The 15,369-nt window shown below is 43.2% G+C and overlaps 1 protein-coding gene and 1 long non-coding RNA gene across 4 annotated transcripts in view; one reads left to right on the forward strand and one right to left on the reverse strand.

Moving 5' to 3' along the window:
• Window positions 1–15,369, reverse strand: part of PDE7B (phosphodiesterase 7B) — a 183,291-nt gene that overhangs the window by 82,558 nt on the left and 85,364 nt on the right. Inside the window, exon 1 of one of the 3 annotated variants that reach the window (XM_069787252.1) lies at window positions 2,012–2,397. The exons of the other annotated variants lie outside the window; for them this stretch is intronic. Within the exon in view, the coding sequence (XP_069643353.1) occupies window positions 2,012–2,249 (238 nt within the window). The 5' untranslated portion in view covers window positions 2,250–2,397. Of the gene's footprint in view, window positions 1–2,011; window positions 2,398–15,369 lie in introns of those variants that run through there. 3 annotated transcript variants of the gene reach the window in all.
• On the forward strand, window positions 2,692–8,021 carry LOC138686089 (uncharacterized). The gene is made up of 2 exons (XR_011325415.1): window positions 2,692–3,068; window positions 3,684–8,021. It is a non-coding gene; the product is annotated as an uncharacterized lncRNA (long non-coding RNA).

Below are 15,369 nucleotides of genomic sequence, written 5' to 3' on the forward strand. Positions count from 1 at the left end.
CAGGATACGAGTAATAGCCACTTGAGTAAATGCAAGTTACTCATATCCTGCTCGTGGACTAATCTGTCTCTGTACATTCATGCACATTTTTAGTTGCCTCCAGGAATCTGAAGGCAAATCTCATTTGTTACCTAATGAAACTAATTTCACCAGATATAACAGGAGCATACTGAAAAACCACTATTACTCATACATGAAGTGTAACCAATGCAGCATTTCTTAAGTTCTGTTTGATTAGGGTCCATCTCTGAACACTCACCATTCACCACACAAACCTCAATCTCCCTGGTTGGCTACGGTACATTCCCAGCTGATTTGCTCCAAGTCTTAAAGAGCAATTTGACCTCCTCTTTCTTTATCCACCACACTCTTACTTACTATTCTTTTAAACTGAAGTGATTCCCGAAGAGTGGGGTGGCAGGTTGTACATCTTCATCGGAGCCTGAGAACATATCTTCCTTTTTTCAAAACAAAAGTGAACCATACATTTCTTAGTTTAACTGCAAACATCCAAAATATTGGACATACAATGATCAACCAGCTATCCTCACTGGGCATCCAAAAGTGATACACAGATACTTATTTACTATTCAAGTTTATATATACAGTCACACACACACAGAATACATACCTACACAGACATGCACTTTGAAATACCTGCAGTGAGGTTATTCTACATAAGAAATTATATTATTCAGGTACAAAATACTGTAAATTAGGTTTTGATAAAGGGTACAGCAAAGAAAGATAAAGGCATCATCTTTGAAGACCAAATGCACTGGAATTGTTTAGTGACCAGGTTGCGGAGATGAAGTAATCCAGAGTTCTGAAGGAATGAGCCACACAGTTTCAGTAAGTCTATTAAGTCACGGTAGTACGACAGGAGAATAAAAAAAATTATCAACTGATACTGAGGCAACTGTAGGCCTATGAGCCTGACTTCAACAGAAATCAAGAGGTTTCGAAAGAGGCAAGAAGTTGCCTCCGACATAAGGCGAGAGGTTTTGAACCATAAGCAGCGTGGAGCATGGGGTAAGATGTGGTATCAACTAATCACAAGTACCGCGCTAACATGACAACTCATTTCTACCGAATGAAAATGCAAGAAGTCTAACCTGGACTTCAGTAAAGCATTTGACATGGTGCCCTACGGCTCCATCACTGTTAGTGAGTTAGGAAAAAACTGACATGCAAGATTTATACCGCTGATATAAAAGCATGTGCTCTGTAGCCAGTAATACACCACGTTCAAAGAGAAAGTAGTGGGACGGGGCCTCGTTACTCCAAGAATGGGTCTCGAGTTTTTAATACTACCTAGCAACACACAGATCGTAAGGGTGTCGCTCCGCTTTGCCGATGGGAAGCACGGGAAGGTCATGTGAAACGAGCCAAGCGCACTCCAAGATCAGGGTGAAGTTTGGCGGCGTAAGAGGAGAGGCCATGCGCTTAGAAAGCCGCAGCGAAAACAACCGGGGAAGCCCTCGGCGCTGGGGCGGGCGCAGCCACCCCCGCTCCTGCAGCGGCCGAGCTGCCCGGCGGCCCCGGGGCACCCCCGGGCCGCCCCCCCGGCCCCCTGACCGCCGGGCCGCCGCTGCGGAGCTCCGTGCGGGCCGGGGAGAGGCTCCCCCGCGCCGGCACCGAGCCCAGCTGCCCTGGCTGAGGTCAGCCTCAAAGCCGCGGCGCTGCTTGCTCTAGTTTTTAGCTGGGCTTTTACCACCCCGCGTGTAAAAGCACGCAACAGATTGCACGGGAGAGCGCCCTCGGCAAACGGACCTGGCTTCCCGAGCCGGCACAAACTCCGCGTGTGCGTCCGCGGGGGGAGAGAGCGAGAGCTGCCAAAAGCACGTTTTTAAACCCGGGCGCCCGTCGGGCAGCGCTCCCCGGCCCCGCGCCTCTCCAACCCGCCCCGCTCCGGCGGCGGCAGCCCCGCGGGCCCCAGCGGCTCTGCCCGGCGCCGGCCGCGGCTCCCCGCCGCCCCCGTCCCCCGAGCAGCGGCGCGGGGGAAACCTACCTGCCGAACCGCCCAGGGCATCCTCGCTTTCCAAAACCCCTCTGTGCCTCGCCCCGCGGAGCTCCCCCTTGGATTTCCAAACGAGCTTTACCATCTTGATCATCTCGGGCAAGTCCCAGGCCAGGGTCCCCTGCTGATAACCGGGCAGGCTGCCCATGGGAAAGGGCATCGGCTCTTCCCCCGTCCTCCTCCGCCTGCCCGGCTCTGCCGCGGGGAAGAAGCGCTCCAGCACCGGCATCCTGGCCCGCGCCCCCCGCCGGGGAGCCGCAGCCACCCCCCGGCCCGAGCAGCCGCGATGAGCATCCAGAGCGGGGCGGGGGCGCCCGGCCGCCCACCGCCGCCGCCCCGCGCAGGGGGGGGCGCGCCCCGCCGCCGCCCGGCCCCGGCCCCGGCCCCGGTCCCGCGCTGCGGGCGCGGAAGGAAGGAGCGCCGGGCTCCGGCCGCCGCGCTCGCCGCCCGCCCTCTGCGCGCCCTCAGCCCGCCGCCAGGCGCCGGCAGCCGGGGCGAAGCGGCTGGCGGGCAGGCGCGGAGCCGCCGCTCATGCCGGCGCGGCGCAGCGCCGAGCCCCGGGGGCGGGGGCGGGGGCTCGGGCCGCTGCTGCCGGCGGCGGCGGCGGCAGCGCGGCGGGGCGGGGGGGGGGGGAGGGCGGCCGGCGCAGCCCGGCGGCGGCAGCCGGGGGCAGCGGGGCTGGGCGGGCTGAGCCACCCCTCACGCCCCGCTGTGCACTAAGGAGGAGGGCAGGAAGGAGGCGGTTTGACTTTATCCCTGCCGTGATGCCGTGGGGGAGCCCCCCCCCCGCCTTCCTCCTCGCCCTCGCCGGGCTGGCTACGGAGCCGGTGGGGGTTTTGGCCTCTTAGTCAAACCCCGCCGTAACCTCGGCTGCCCTTGGGCCGGGGGGGCAGGCGGTGATTCACGTCCCGCCGCCGGCTGCGAGGGCCGGGAGCGGGGCAGGAGCCCGCCGGCGGCGCGCCGTGCCCCCCGCCTGCTCCATTTGGGACGGACGGCAGCCCGAGGGGAAGCAGCCGAGCCGAGCCGAGCCCGCAGACGGGCTGCGAAGGTGCCGGCGCTCGACGAGTTGCTGGAATCGCGGTTTGGGGGGAGGGTGCGGGGTCTGCCCCGCGTCCTCATCGCCTTGGCTGCAAAGCTCCACCTGAATGGGTTCACCTTAGGACGCTGCCTGGTGGCAGCGATCGCTCACGGGCTCCAACGAGAAGACAATTATTCATCGCTAATCTTCAAAAACAAGGCAAAGCCGCCCGGGAGGGTGCTGTGTCTCACGCAGAAATGAGGTGGCGTGCCGGGGCTCTGCGGCCGTGGGCGAGCGCTTCCCTGGGCTGGTTCGCTGCCTTTGGCCAGGCACCGCAGCAGCATCCCTCCCTTCCCCGGGATCCCTGACCGGCAGGGAACTTGCGATTTTCGGAACTTTTATTTTGCCTTTATACAGTATCTCCCGTTCAGCCTGCTGTTGGTACTGGTCTGTGCTTTAGCTGCTAGTTTATAGAGCGTGCAGCAGAGCGGTGGGGGGTGGGCCCTTGCACCAGCACTTCGTTTTTAGTAAAATTGTAGAAGACTTATTTAATGGGATTTTAGTAGGCATTGTAATATTTCCTAGTATGCGTAGTAATACATTTGTCTTCTCCAGGTTACATTCAATGTTCTGCCTTCTCTCCAGATGGAAAAATAAACTGGCAAACAAGCAGGATCTTCCTTTGCAGATGAAGAGGAGCCAGGAGAATGGACTGAAAGTTAACAAACACCCTTCCATGTAGAAAACGGGGTGCACAAGCCTTTCCTCCTCATGCCAGCATCAGCAGGGGCAGCGTGCTGTTTCCCCTGTTCTAGGACCCTCTGCCACCTCTGTTCCCACCTCAAACCGACAACTCTACTGCTTTTCAAAAACTAGCCCTGTGTTGACTGCAGGCTGTAGTGCCACACTATTAGCATACTGCACTTTCAGGCGGCTCTGTCTTGAAAATTGTGAAGTGCTTCCAAAGTAGTATACTATTGTTGTTGTACTGTTATTTTGCAGAGTCCTTAGCATCAGGATATCCTGACTCTTGGAACAAAGGGGTTAAGAACAAAGAAAACAAATAGATGATGTGCAGTACAGTAGCACAGGCATTAACACATTCATACAATCTATGCTTATAATTTTGTGGAAAGGGAAATGTTACTGGTTTTTAAGTTTGTATGGCTTCTTGTGATATTTTACGTTTTTCATATTAGTGCGTGTTGTGCAATTACTCTTTAAAGCAATGTTGTTCCTGTTAGAAAGGGATAAATAGGCAACTGAAGTCCAAAGGTCTTAGAAGACTACTTGCCTACCGGGTGAGTTAAACCTTACACCCCAACTACTTCATTTTGGTTTTGAGCTACCAGGACTTGCAGTAACTTTTTTTCAGTTATTGTTTTTCCTCTTTGTTTACCTCTGCACTTCCTGCTCCCCGCTGGGGCAAAGAGCAAGCAGAAGTGCCAGAGCACTGTGAAAGAAAGGCTATCCTTGTGGCATTTCCAGCTTCACTGGATGCAAAAAAATACCAGACATCTTGGAAGAGAATGTATTCACAGATGCCCAGCCCAATTTTTAGATGAATATCTGAATATTTAAGTGCTTAACAGAACTTAGCCACCAACCCTCTTGATAGCAGCAGTAGCAATCTTCTGAGTTTCAAAACCTACACTACCTTTTTATATCCTTAGAACTGTGAAAAGTTTTGTGCCACCTGTAGTTGGGTCACTTGGATATGTACCTGCCTTGTGGATAGGATCAGGCAGTCAGAATCGAATCATTAATTGCTGTATTTGTTTTTGCTTACAGTTCTACAGGTGCAAAGCAGGAGGACCGTCAAAAACCAAACTGAAACTGAGGTCTGTTTTTGTTATAGTTTTAGTATTTCAAGAAGCTATGTAATAAACCTAACAGACGCTATTTTTTCTTTCTGGGAAAGTTAGTGTCAAATGAAAGCAACTGGTCTAGGTAGCCTGGAGTTTCTTTTTGTTCCCCTCTGCTTTCTGGACAGTTTAAGGATCAGGAGTTGCAAATAAAATAAAATAAAAAAAAAAGTTGTGTAAAAAGTGTTGCCTGGCATTGACGGGTATGTCTGTAAATTAATACATCTTATTCTCACTAAACTTGTCCTTCGCAATTGTACTACAATTCAGTGATTACTTATCCTTAATTCATCCAAGATTTTGCTGTTACTGATTGACTTTCCTTTTGTCTTTTTTGTTATAAGAATGGAGCCACATAAGAGCTGCTCACAGGAAAGCCTGGCAGATACATATTTGATTATGAGGTTTTCAGCATCAAAAATCAGCTGTAGCATCACTCTCAGAGACTTCTAAGAGACAAAATGCTCAGATTTTGCAAGTTCTCTGTTTCTCTGACTTCAGTTGTGCTGTGATGATTTACCCAACTTGAAGATGTGACCTCGACATAACACTTTTCATTGCGCTTGAGAAAAGCCATCAGAATTAAAACATAACACAGTCCTACACAGCAGTGTACCCAGCCATTTGTGACTGCATTTTAAACAGTCCTTAAGCAAGATCGGCTCACCTAAAACTTGTCTTTTGCATTCTTGCTTCCAGCCAGACTTGAAGGAAATCTTTCAACAGAGATGGATGGCTTTATGGCTACTTACTGCACTTCTCTCCGACTCCGAGTCAAAGAAGCTTAAGTGATTACAAGAGAAATGTAAATGTAAATGTATTAGCTCTGGCCTTCGTTCATCCTGAGAAGCAATGCCAACGAAAAGGCGAATGGAGTGATCTGAAAACCTGACAAGGCAGTGCGTATTTTCACAGGTAGACACGAGAACTGGGAAAGACTTGAGGAAAGGAATACTGTGGTGGGAGAAAAGGGAAGGGAGAAGCTGACAGATTAATAGCTGGTGTTTCATAATTGGTGTCTCTTAAAAAGTTTTACTTGTTTGCTTATTCACTCCAAAGTTATGTACTAAGAGCAGCAGCAGCAGAATTGCATGCCAGATGGTAGAGGAAGTGCCTCGTGTATCTTTCCAGTCTACTGAAGCCTGCAGGGCCGTTGTTAACCCACTGCTCTGGTTTTCATTGCAAGTCCCTTTCTTCCCCTTTTTTCTTTTCCTTCCTTCAAAGAAAAAGGAGGGAGGGGGAAAGAGAAAAAAAAAAGAAAACCCATGGTTTAAACTGGCAATAGCACCATCCTTTTGGCTTTGAGCTACCCTGTCCTGTGCCAAATATACTGTCTCCAGCAGCTCTCCCACAACAAATCAGTCCAGACACACAAAAGCTGTAAAAAAAGAATGGTGAAGAAAGATCCTTGATTCTCCCCCTCCACCCCCCTCAGCCTTTTCCTTTTGCTTTCCTCCCCAAGCTTCATTCCCCAGCAATGACCTCCTGCTTGCCAGTACTCTAAGTGATACTGGGACCTCCAGCCTGCAACTTTGCTGACAGCTTCCTTAGAGCAGAGGCATCTTTGCCTTTCTGTATTAACAGAGCATTGTAAAGGAGAAGTTATATTCTATTATTCCTCTCACTTCTATCTGATAGCCGATGTTTGAAAAAAAATGGCTCATGAATTAGTAGAGTGGCAGATTCATTACTACTGGAAACTGTCTATTCTTCCAGCTAACCCACAACACTGCATTGTGGCACAACTTACTAAGACTACATTTCCAAACAGACACCTGAAAAGATTTGACATTGTCTGTTTATACAGTAAGTTATTATAAAAAAAAAAAATGGAAAAAGACTAGCAAATTTTTAAAGTGATTAGCAAACGTTAAATACTCAAAATGTAGGGACCAGTTTCAAAGACTATCAGATACCAATTTTTAGAAAGTCTAAAGCATGCGTCTTTAGACAGCGCTTATTATCAGAACCATCTTAAATCAGTAGTGACTTATGAAAAGTATGCCTTTGCCTCTGTCCTAGGGGTCACAGAGTCATGCAGAGACAATAGGCTGGGCCATGGCCTGGGGTCAGAACCAAGTGATGACACCATCACTGGGATCAAGTTTTAGAAGTCTTCAGGGGTGTGATGTGAGTTTAAGATAAAAGAGAAGATGGTGAATGCTGGGGGGCAGTCCTTACACATAAAGTGAAAAAAAAAAAAAAAAGTGCTGCACATTTGCAGGGCAGCCTAAAAGGAGCAGTAGAGAAAACAAGAATGTGAGTGAGTAACTTTTAGAAGGGACAAGGGAACAGAGTACCTGAGAAAGTTGGAGAATATGACAGAAGAAACATAAGCAGGTAGAGTTATGCAGAGCTTGCAAGAATTTTTCTAATGACCTCCTGGAAGGTTTCTTTGATTGGTTTAAAAATCTTAGAATAATTTTCCTATTCTTTGCCCCACATTTGTCTTGTTCCAGGTGTCTATTTTTTTTTATTTTATTCTTACTAATAAGAACAATTACTCTTCATTATCTCTATCATTGTCATTACTTTATTAAATATGAATAATTTTATATTTATTTGGGGACAGTTACTATGTCTTTGCTCTAGACTGGACATACTAAATTCTATAAACTCTATCTCAGAACTTTTTTCCCAATCCTGACATTATTTTAATGTTTTTACTATGAATTCTCATCGATGTACTAACATTTTTTTGGATGCATACTCAAGGTACATAGTAGGAGACTTTTTTATCTGCTACCATCTCACTGTCAAGAGACGGTGAAATGAATTTCTAAGAGAATGGTAGGATGTACTATTTGTTGTTGCCTAAGCTGCACATAGCATCACTCCTTGGGAGTCTCATCTAATGGGAAATGTTGAAGACAGGCAGTGGTGTTCTGTGGGTTCACGGTAATCTTTTAGTTGTTGTCATCAGTCAGTCAGACTCCTTGGGAAAAGGTTCTGGAAATGGAGGAGTGAGGATTGCTTGAGTTCTGTAGGGCAAGGAGCCAGTTCCTTTTTCATTCTTAGAACATGTGAGATAGATAGCACATTTTTATGATTAACAATTTGTACTACTAACTAAGCAAAAATGCTTGTGGTAAAGGAATAAACAGAAGTCCATAACTAATTGGAAACAGTGAGGTTGTGTAATTTTTCCATTGCCTGCTTTGGAAAATTAAAAGTTCAGCATACTAAGTCTGATGCTTAAACTCTCCCACAATACAGGGTGAAATTCTATGTGGCTTTAAAGGAAATAAAAGATAACAGATAATAGACTCATATCACCTTAATAAACCATAATAAGAAAATAATAACAATAAGCTGAAGGAGGAGTAAGAAGGGAATTGCCACCACTATAGTTAACTGTGTTGCACAATGTAGCTGATGGACTCTGTTAGTTTATCTCCTCCCTCAATTCTTACGTGCAAGCAAGATTTACCTGAGCCAAGGTAAAGAGGTTTAAGAAAATCTCATTGCCATCCCCAAAAAAGCTGTTACACAGTGATCATTGCAACAGTTTTGCAACAGATGCTTAATAATGGACTAGGGTAATGGAGTGAGAGGTTAAGAACACTGCATTTAATTGAAAATGTAGGTAGAAATCAGGTAGGCAGAAAATAATAATCTATTATATGTGACAGTGGAAATGCTAGTCATCCTTTTATGTAATAACCCTATGACAAGAATAACTGCTGCGTCCTGCAGGATTCCTTTTTGTCAATAGGCAAAAAAAGACTGAGTAGAAAAAGGGACTAACCAAACGAGAGACTCATCTCCCTTAAATACGTAACTAATATTAAGTAACTGGATAGTCTCAATGAATTCAAAAGGATTACTGCCGTCTTTAAAGCTGAGCATGTGCATACATATTTTCTCAGTTGGGACATAAGTATCTAAAAATTATGGCAGCAGTTTGAAAGACGAGAGATGTGCCACATTTGAAATGTTTCTTCTTTCACCTATTACCTTAATGAGATGGCATGAGTGGACGGATAGCCTATGGTATCCTTGCCCCTTATGGTATATGGAAGAGACTTGCAACTATGATTTCATCTTTTCCTGTCTTTTGAAATTATAAAAATAAAGTGAGTAGCCAAAAATCTGCATTAAGTGATATCTAGTTTAAATTTTTGTCAAAGAAAGCATAGTACAGTAAGATTAAATGGGACATAACTATAATGATAAATATAGAGGAATAATGGGACATAAATATAATGATAAATATAGAGGAATAATAGGACTTGCTCCTCCATTTGTAAACCAGATATCACAAGATCTGATAACTTAGTTTTTCCTTTTAGCTTTCAAAATGGAGAGGAAATAATATTTGACTAGGAAAAGAAACACCATTTGAAATAAAATTAATACATATTTCTTAACTTTTTAAACTTGTTAGATACTTGATGGCTGCCCATATAATATTGCAGAGTATCTACTCATTATTCTTCAGTCTTTGTCTTTTTTACTTTAATAATTAATGGCAAATTTATCTCTGTGTGTAATCTCATTTAGACCCTATAATGAGCACTAGGATAGCCTAGGTTAGGGATAGGCCTTGTGCAGACCTCTCCCAAATTTATTCCTATTTGCAATGTGAGACTAAAGTAATACCACTGAACTGGATTTTGCCCAATGCCATGTACATTCTGATTGCAGACGTATTACTAGCAGTGTCTAAATAAGCTTGATGCTTTGGTCAGGTTGAATACCTAGGCCACTAAATTATAGCGAAACAAATACAGATGTGTATTTCAGATGAAATATCTACAGTACTCGAGTACCATTTCTACATTTATGCTCATGCTGTAACCACACTTAGTGTGCCTTCATTCTGTCTGCACATGAGCTTTCCGATGATGTGCGTACCCCAAAGCTGAGATTATTTGCCCTCTCACAGAAGTGCTAAGGCTTCATTTCCCTCTTTGCATCTTGCATGACAGTAGCGAGTCCTGTGGGGATGGACAGGAGATACAGCTGGGGAGTCGTGGGAAAGGTCTAACAATGATGCACAAACATCCTAGTGATAAACTAAGCTCCCTCTGACCTAGTTTCTCATGACTGCAAAATCAGGCCATACTTACTGTAATCAAGCTCTTTGCGTTTCTTACAAATGCATTTCTGTAAATGTAGCTCCACCAGGATCAGCAGCTTTGGAGCTCTGCTGTCACCCCTGTGCTGGCATTTTATTACCGTGCTATCAAACCCCAGTGATAATCAGGCAAACACATGGTGGTTCTTTTTTTCACTGCAGCTTCCACTTGAAATGTAGTCTTACCGATTATGCTGCAGAAAGAAAAAAACTCCAAGTAGATAGCCTAGGAGGAAGAGCTATCTAAAACTGGTTAAAGGCATCCACTAGATCTGCAGATGGAGGGGAGGCTTTCTGGAAGAACTGTTTCTCTCAGATGTGTTTGGGCAGGCCACTCTTAGTAATGCAGTTCCAGCTGTAGTATGCTTTCCAAGATATTCTGACCATATGTAAAACCATAAATGTTTTCCAATGTTTCCTAAGATATCTGTTACGATTTTTGTTTTTTCAATCCAGGCAATCACACATAATTTTGCAGGGCTCTGCACAGCTCTTATGATAGCAATATTCATTTAGATACACAGCAATTGTAACATACATTATTTTAAAAAAATCCATAATTGATCAAAAGCTTAGGAAAAAGAGGAAAGCATTCAGGTTATTTTGATAAGATGGTCATGCAAATATTGTACTGTATACAGACTTTTCCCCAGACCTTAACCACACATCAAAATGTCAGTATTGACATCCATAAACATCTCCTTCCATCAGTAGCCATGTGATTTCAGAAGTTTTCAGCTGGGATAGTCAGGACAAAATTTCTGTTTCCCTTTCTATCTGTTCAGCACTAATGACTATATTTGCCTGTGCTTGATCTGTTTTTCTGAGGCCTGCAATATCATATGCCAAGTCAACTACAAGACATCACTTAATCTCACAATTTAAGACTTTTGGGTTACTCTCTTTAGCTTGCCTTCTGCTGACAGAGATCCTCTAGAAACAACAACAAAACCATTTTCAATCACCTTTGGGTGGGATGAGATAGCTAAACGTAAGAGTGATTGCTCCCACAAACTTTTTCTGCCACCCACAGTTGCAGTCTGAAGATGCTTAATTCAGAAACTAAGCTCAGATCCTTAGAATGACAGGCACCATCTTCTCTCTAAACACGGGCTTGGCAAAGTGTCATCCTTTTTTTTTTGAAGTCTGCAAAGTTCTGATCACACGCAGAGAAGCTGACCGAAGGAGATTGCTGTGTGTCTCCATTAACCAAGGAAAGAAAATTTTGGGGCTTCAGGGAGCACTGAACTGCCAGGGACAACTGTGCTCCCCAGTTCTGTATTCAGCTGTATTTCCATACAGCTCTGTTCATGCTCTTGAGTGCTTTGAAAAGTGGAGATATTACAGAGTGTTTGTTACTGTGTCCCAAAATCGGAGTTAAAAAAAAGCCCAAACGATGGTCTAGTCTATCTTCTTGCTAATGCTGGCTTGTTTTTAATGGAATATTATGCATATACTAAATAAGTAAAATGGTTTCTGTTATTTTTATCAGGAACTTCTTATGCACTTCAATGAAACCCATTACATAGTTTTTGCTGTTATTTTTAAAGTATAATATCAATATTCAAGTAATACCAGATGAAACTGGTTTCAGCCACCATTAACTCTGGCTTTTCAGAAAGGGAAAGAAATCCTCCAGTATTTCCAACTTCAGCTGGAACATTGGCACAGGAAACAATTTAGTGGGGCTAGTGTGCAAGGAAGTGATGTAACTTTTACCAAATTTTGTGACTGTGTGGAAAAAAAATCAAACATCAGTTGGCCTATCACCCTATTAAACCACTAGTTTCCTATGCCAATGAACTGGAAAATGAACTGCATCTCCTTTGCTGACATTTGCCATCTACATCAGCTGTTTTTTTAATGGCTAAATCTCAGGTTTCCAACTATGCCATGACATGTGCTTGTATAAGTCCAATAGGAAATACTTATTTAAGTCTCTTTTCTGCATGAACATAAACTTCCTTTTCTAGTCATAGCATAAACAGGAGTGCATGCTCATCTAGGACTGCCTGCTAGTTCCTTACTATTTTCTGTTAAAAAGTGTGGTTCCTTAGTTCAGAATACAATTGCTAACATAATAAAAATAATGTTAGCAGTAGGAAGTTGGAAAGCAGAATTTGTTTTATGAAAATGTCAGACTTTGTTTTTATTAGAAATTAGAAGTTAAAACCAAATGTCCATCAGGCAGAATTTAAAAATTTGCAGTAATTTACTTATGAGAAAATATTTTTTTCCTTTTGATGTAGCAAGTATTCTGTTGAGATAACTTCAAAACATTGCATTAGAATAACAGATCCTATAACCTGATATTTGAATAACATTTAACCTGGTATTTGAATAACATTTGAATAAACACTTTAGAATATTAAAGTCTAAATAAATTAATGAAACAATAGTGAAGGAAAATTACCAGAAAATGTCAGAATGTAATGCTGCTTGTTTTCTTAACAAAATGAGAAACGAGAAGCAACTTTCCTTCATAGAAAAAATGTCAATAAAAATAATTTTTTTAGAAAAAATTATAACACTACCTTTTCTAAGGCAAAATTACTCCACTGAAAAAATTTCAGCTTGCTGTAGCTATCTTATTGAACATTTTCTATCTGAAAGCGTGTGGAAGCAAGAGCAAGCACTGGACAATGTGAATGCAAGAATGGGGATACATTTGGGTAAAGAGCTCAATGGTTTGCAGGTATCTTGTATGTGGCATAGAAGAGAGAGGAAGACTTGATAGCATTTCTGTAGCACTCAAATATCTTTGAACCAACAGTGGTAAAAAAACAGCCTTAGCAGCTCTGCATTTAATGCCCTTTCCTGTGGCTGGGACCAATGGGACGTGATGTACCATGGTAAGAGGGACTGGCAGAAATTTCCCTGTTGAAGCAACGTTAAACTATGGAAAGAGAAACAGGAGGCAATGAATGGTAAAAGAGTACTATATACATTCAGTGCCTGGTAGCTATTTACTACGGTTAAATACTTTTATTTTATAAAAAAGATAATGAAAGGAGCAGACAATTATTAAGCAGGCGATAGTTGGTCTAGACAAGATGAAAAATACTAACTTCGTAGATTATATATTTAAATCTTAAAGGCAAATAGAAGTTTTATTTAACATGCACATCAATATTAGGTTATTTTTGTCATTTTCCTGCAGCATAAAGCCAAATATAGCTTTCCTAATTGCTTTTTTTTTTCTTTATTACTAAATGCCAGTATACCTCAGTGTGTATGTGGGAGTACAAATCATTTTGGATTAGATCAATCTGGTAACAGATGTCTGGGTGGTTGGAGCCTTGTTTTACTAGATGTTATACAGACAGGTCCTAATTATCATTCAAAGGCCAGTGTAAGAAACAGGGAGACTTTTACAATGCCAACTTTAGATACCCAGCTTGGCCACTAACTTAAACAGAGAATGAGCCAGTCACCAAGGGTACAATTCAAAGCACCCAAATTAGCCTTCTGCTCTGAATTACTGTATCACAGAGCCTGTGTCTTCCCTTTGACTCAAAGAGGACCCATGGGAAAACAGCTAGATAATTTAACCAGCCAAGTTTTGTGCCGATATTTGGGTAAGCTGCTTGCGCCCTAAATTACAATAATGCACAGTGGAGCAGCATTTGGCACAGACCAAATGCCCTAAATTATAACAATTGCTGTTTAACAATTGTTTAGTACAATTCATCACATCTTTGGCAGAAATCCAAGAAACAAAACTTTCTTTCTGTTTGTTTTAAGGTTCAAAATGTTTCATTGCTTTCTAAATAAATAAATATTGGAGTCAGCTGTGCACCTCAGTTTCTGCTGAGATCAGAAGTGGAAGGATGAGAACAGTGCAGAAGGTGCTACCCTTCAGTTGTTTCCAGGGAGGAGAATCTCATGAGAAAATTCTGATCTTAGGTTTTCTGTCTGAATTCCAACATGTGAAGATAAATTGAAACAAACATGCAGAATTTTAATTTTTTTTTTTTTTTTAATAAAATGGACTCGCCAAAGCTTTTGAGGTTTGCCTGTTACCTACTTAAACATCTCAGCAGTATTGCTTGAAAAATATAGATTTTGCAAATTCAGACTTTGAAGCTCAAGAAAACACCGATGGTAATGGCTGTATGAATATTCATAAGTTAAGAGAATAACCAAACCAGTCTTGTTTTCAGCAGTTTTCACAATATCTATTCTTATTTATGGGGTTCCACTGTATTAATAGCACTCTCTCCCTTCCCCTCTCCTTTATACAGTCCTTATGGGAAAATAAAGGAAAATGAGCTGTGCTTTTGTAATGGTCTCACATCTCTACAGATGTCAGCTCAAGAGTATCCAAAATATCTGTCACACATTACACATACTCTTAAAAAGTAATGTACTTCTTTTCTGAGCAGATACGAATTCAGCTGCCTGGTTTATCACATTGCCTGTGTGATACTAAGAAATCAGTTTTAATTACTTTGGCTCTATCTAAGCTGCCTAAACTCAGGAGTTCCTCCTGGTTGCAGGGTTGGCAATGTGAGACACCTCAGGGCTGGGACGAGATCTGGAGCTTACTTCTCCTTTCTCTCTTGCCCCCTGACTTCTCTGGGAAGATGTCCAGGGTTGTAAGCTGCAAAAGCACCGTGCTGCACTGGATAATGTTGATTGATTGATAAGGAAACCAGAACTAAGTGGCTTCTAGCATCTTATACCTGCCACATTGTATACCTGTAACTGTTTTCTTATGGCTAATATGGGAATGGTCTTACCTTTCTTCAAAGGAAGAAAGCAAACATAGATGTTAGGAGTAATGAACCTTTAGCATACTGTAGGAACAGAAGCCTTATACCTCTTCTCAGATACTTACATGTACTTCTAAGGCTCTGTCTCAAATATAGTTATTCTGGACTATCAAGATTTATAGCTATCCGGTCACCCTCAGGGTTCAAGTGCAATTGGCAAGACAGTAGAACTAACAAATAAATGTTGAAATGTAACGCTGTTAGCCACGTTCAGAAATGGTGGTGTTTTTTTCAGGGAGTTGTGGAAGAGCCAAGTCGCACTGGCAGCCCTGCATGACCTTGCATAGTGCCGTCTCCCCAGCCAACCTCCAGGCCTGAGCATCTCGGTTTGCAGGATGTGTGAGCAGCTTCCCCTGGGCCAGGTGTGGGCAGGACAGAGTACTTGCAGCCACCCCTGAGGTCCTCAGCAGTTGCAATGTTCAGGAGGTGTTAGATACGTCCAGCTATCTTATTGTCTAGTCCACTTACTATTGAAAAAAAGTGTCTTGCATCTGTAGTGGCTTTTATTCTGAAGAAGTACTTAAAAGATATTTTTTTGTTCATTGATATTTGAACATATTTTTTTCTTTTATTATTTGTGTTGTCTTGCCAGTAATATCTGGGCTATTAGG

This window comes from Haliaeetus albicilla, chromosome 7, assembly GCF_947461875.1.
Source record: "Haliaeetus albicilla chromosome 7, bHalAlb1.1, whole genome shotgun sequence".
Lineage (NCBI taxonomy): Eukaryota > Metazoa > Chordata > Aves > Accipitriformes > Accipitridae > Haliaeetus > Haliaeetus albicilla.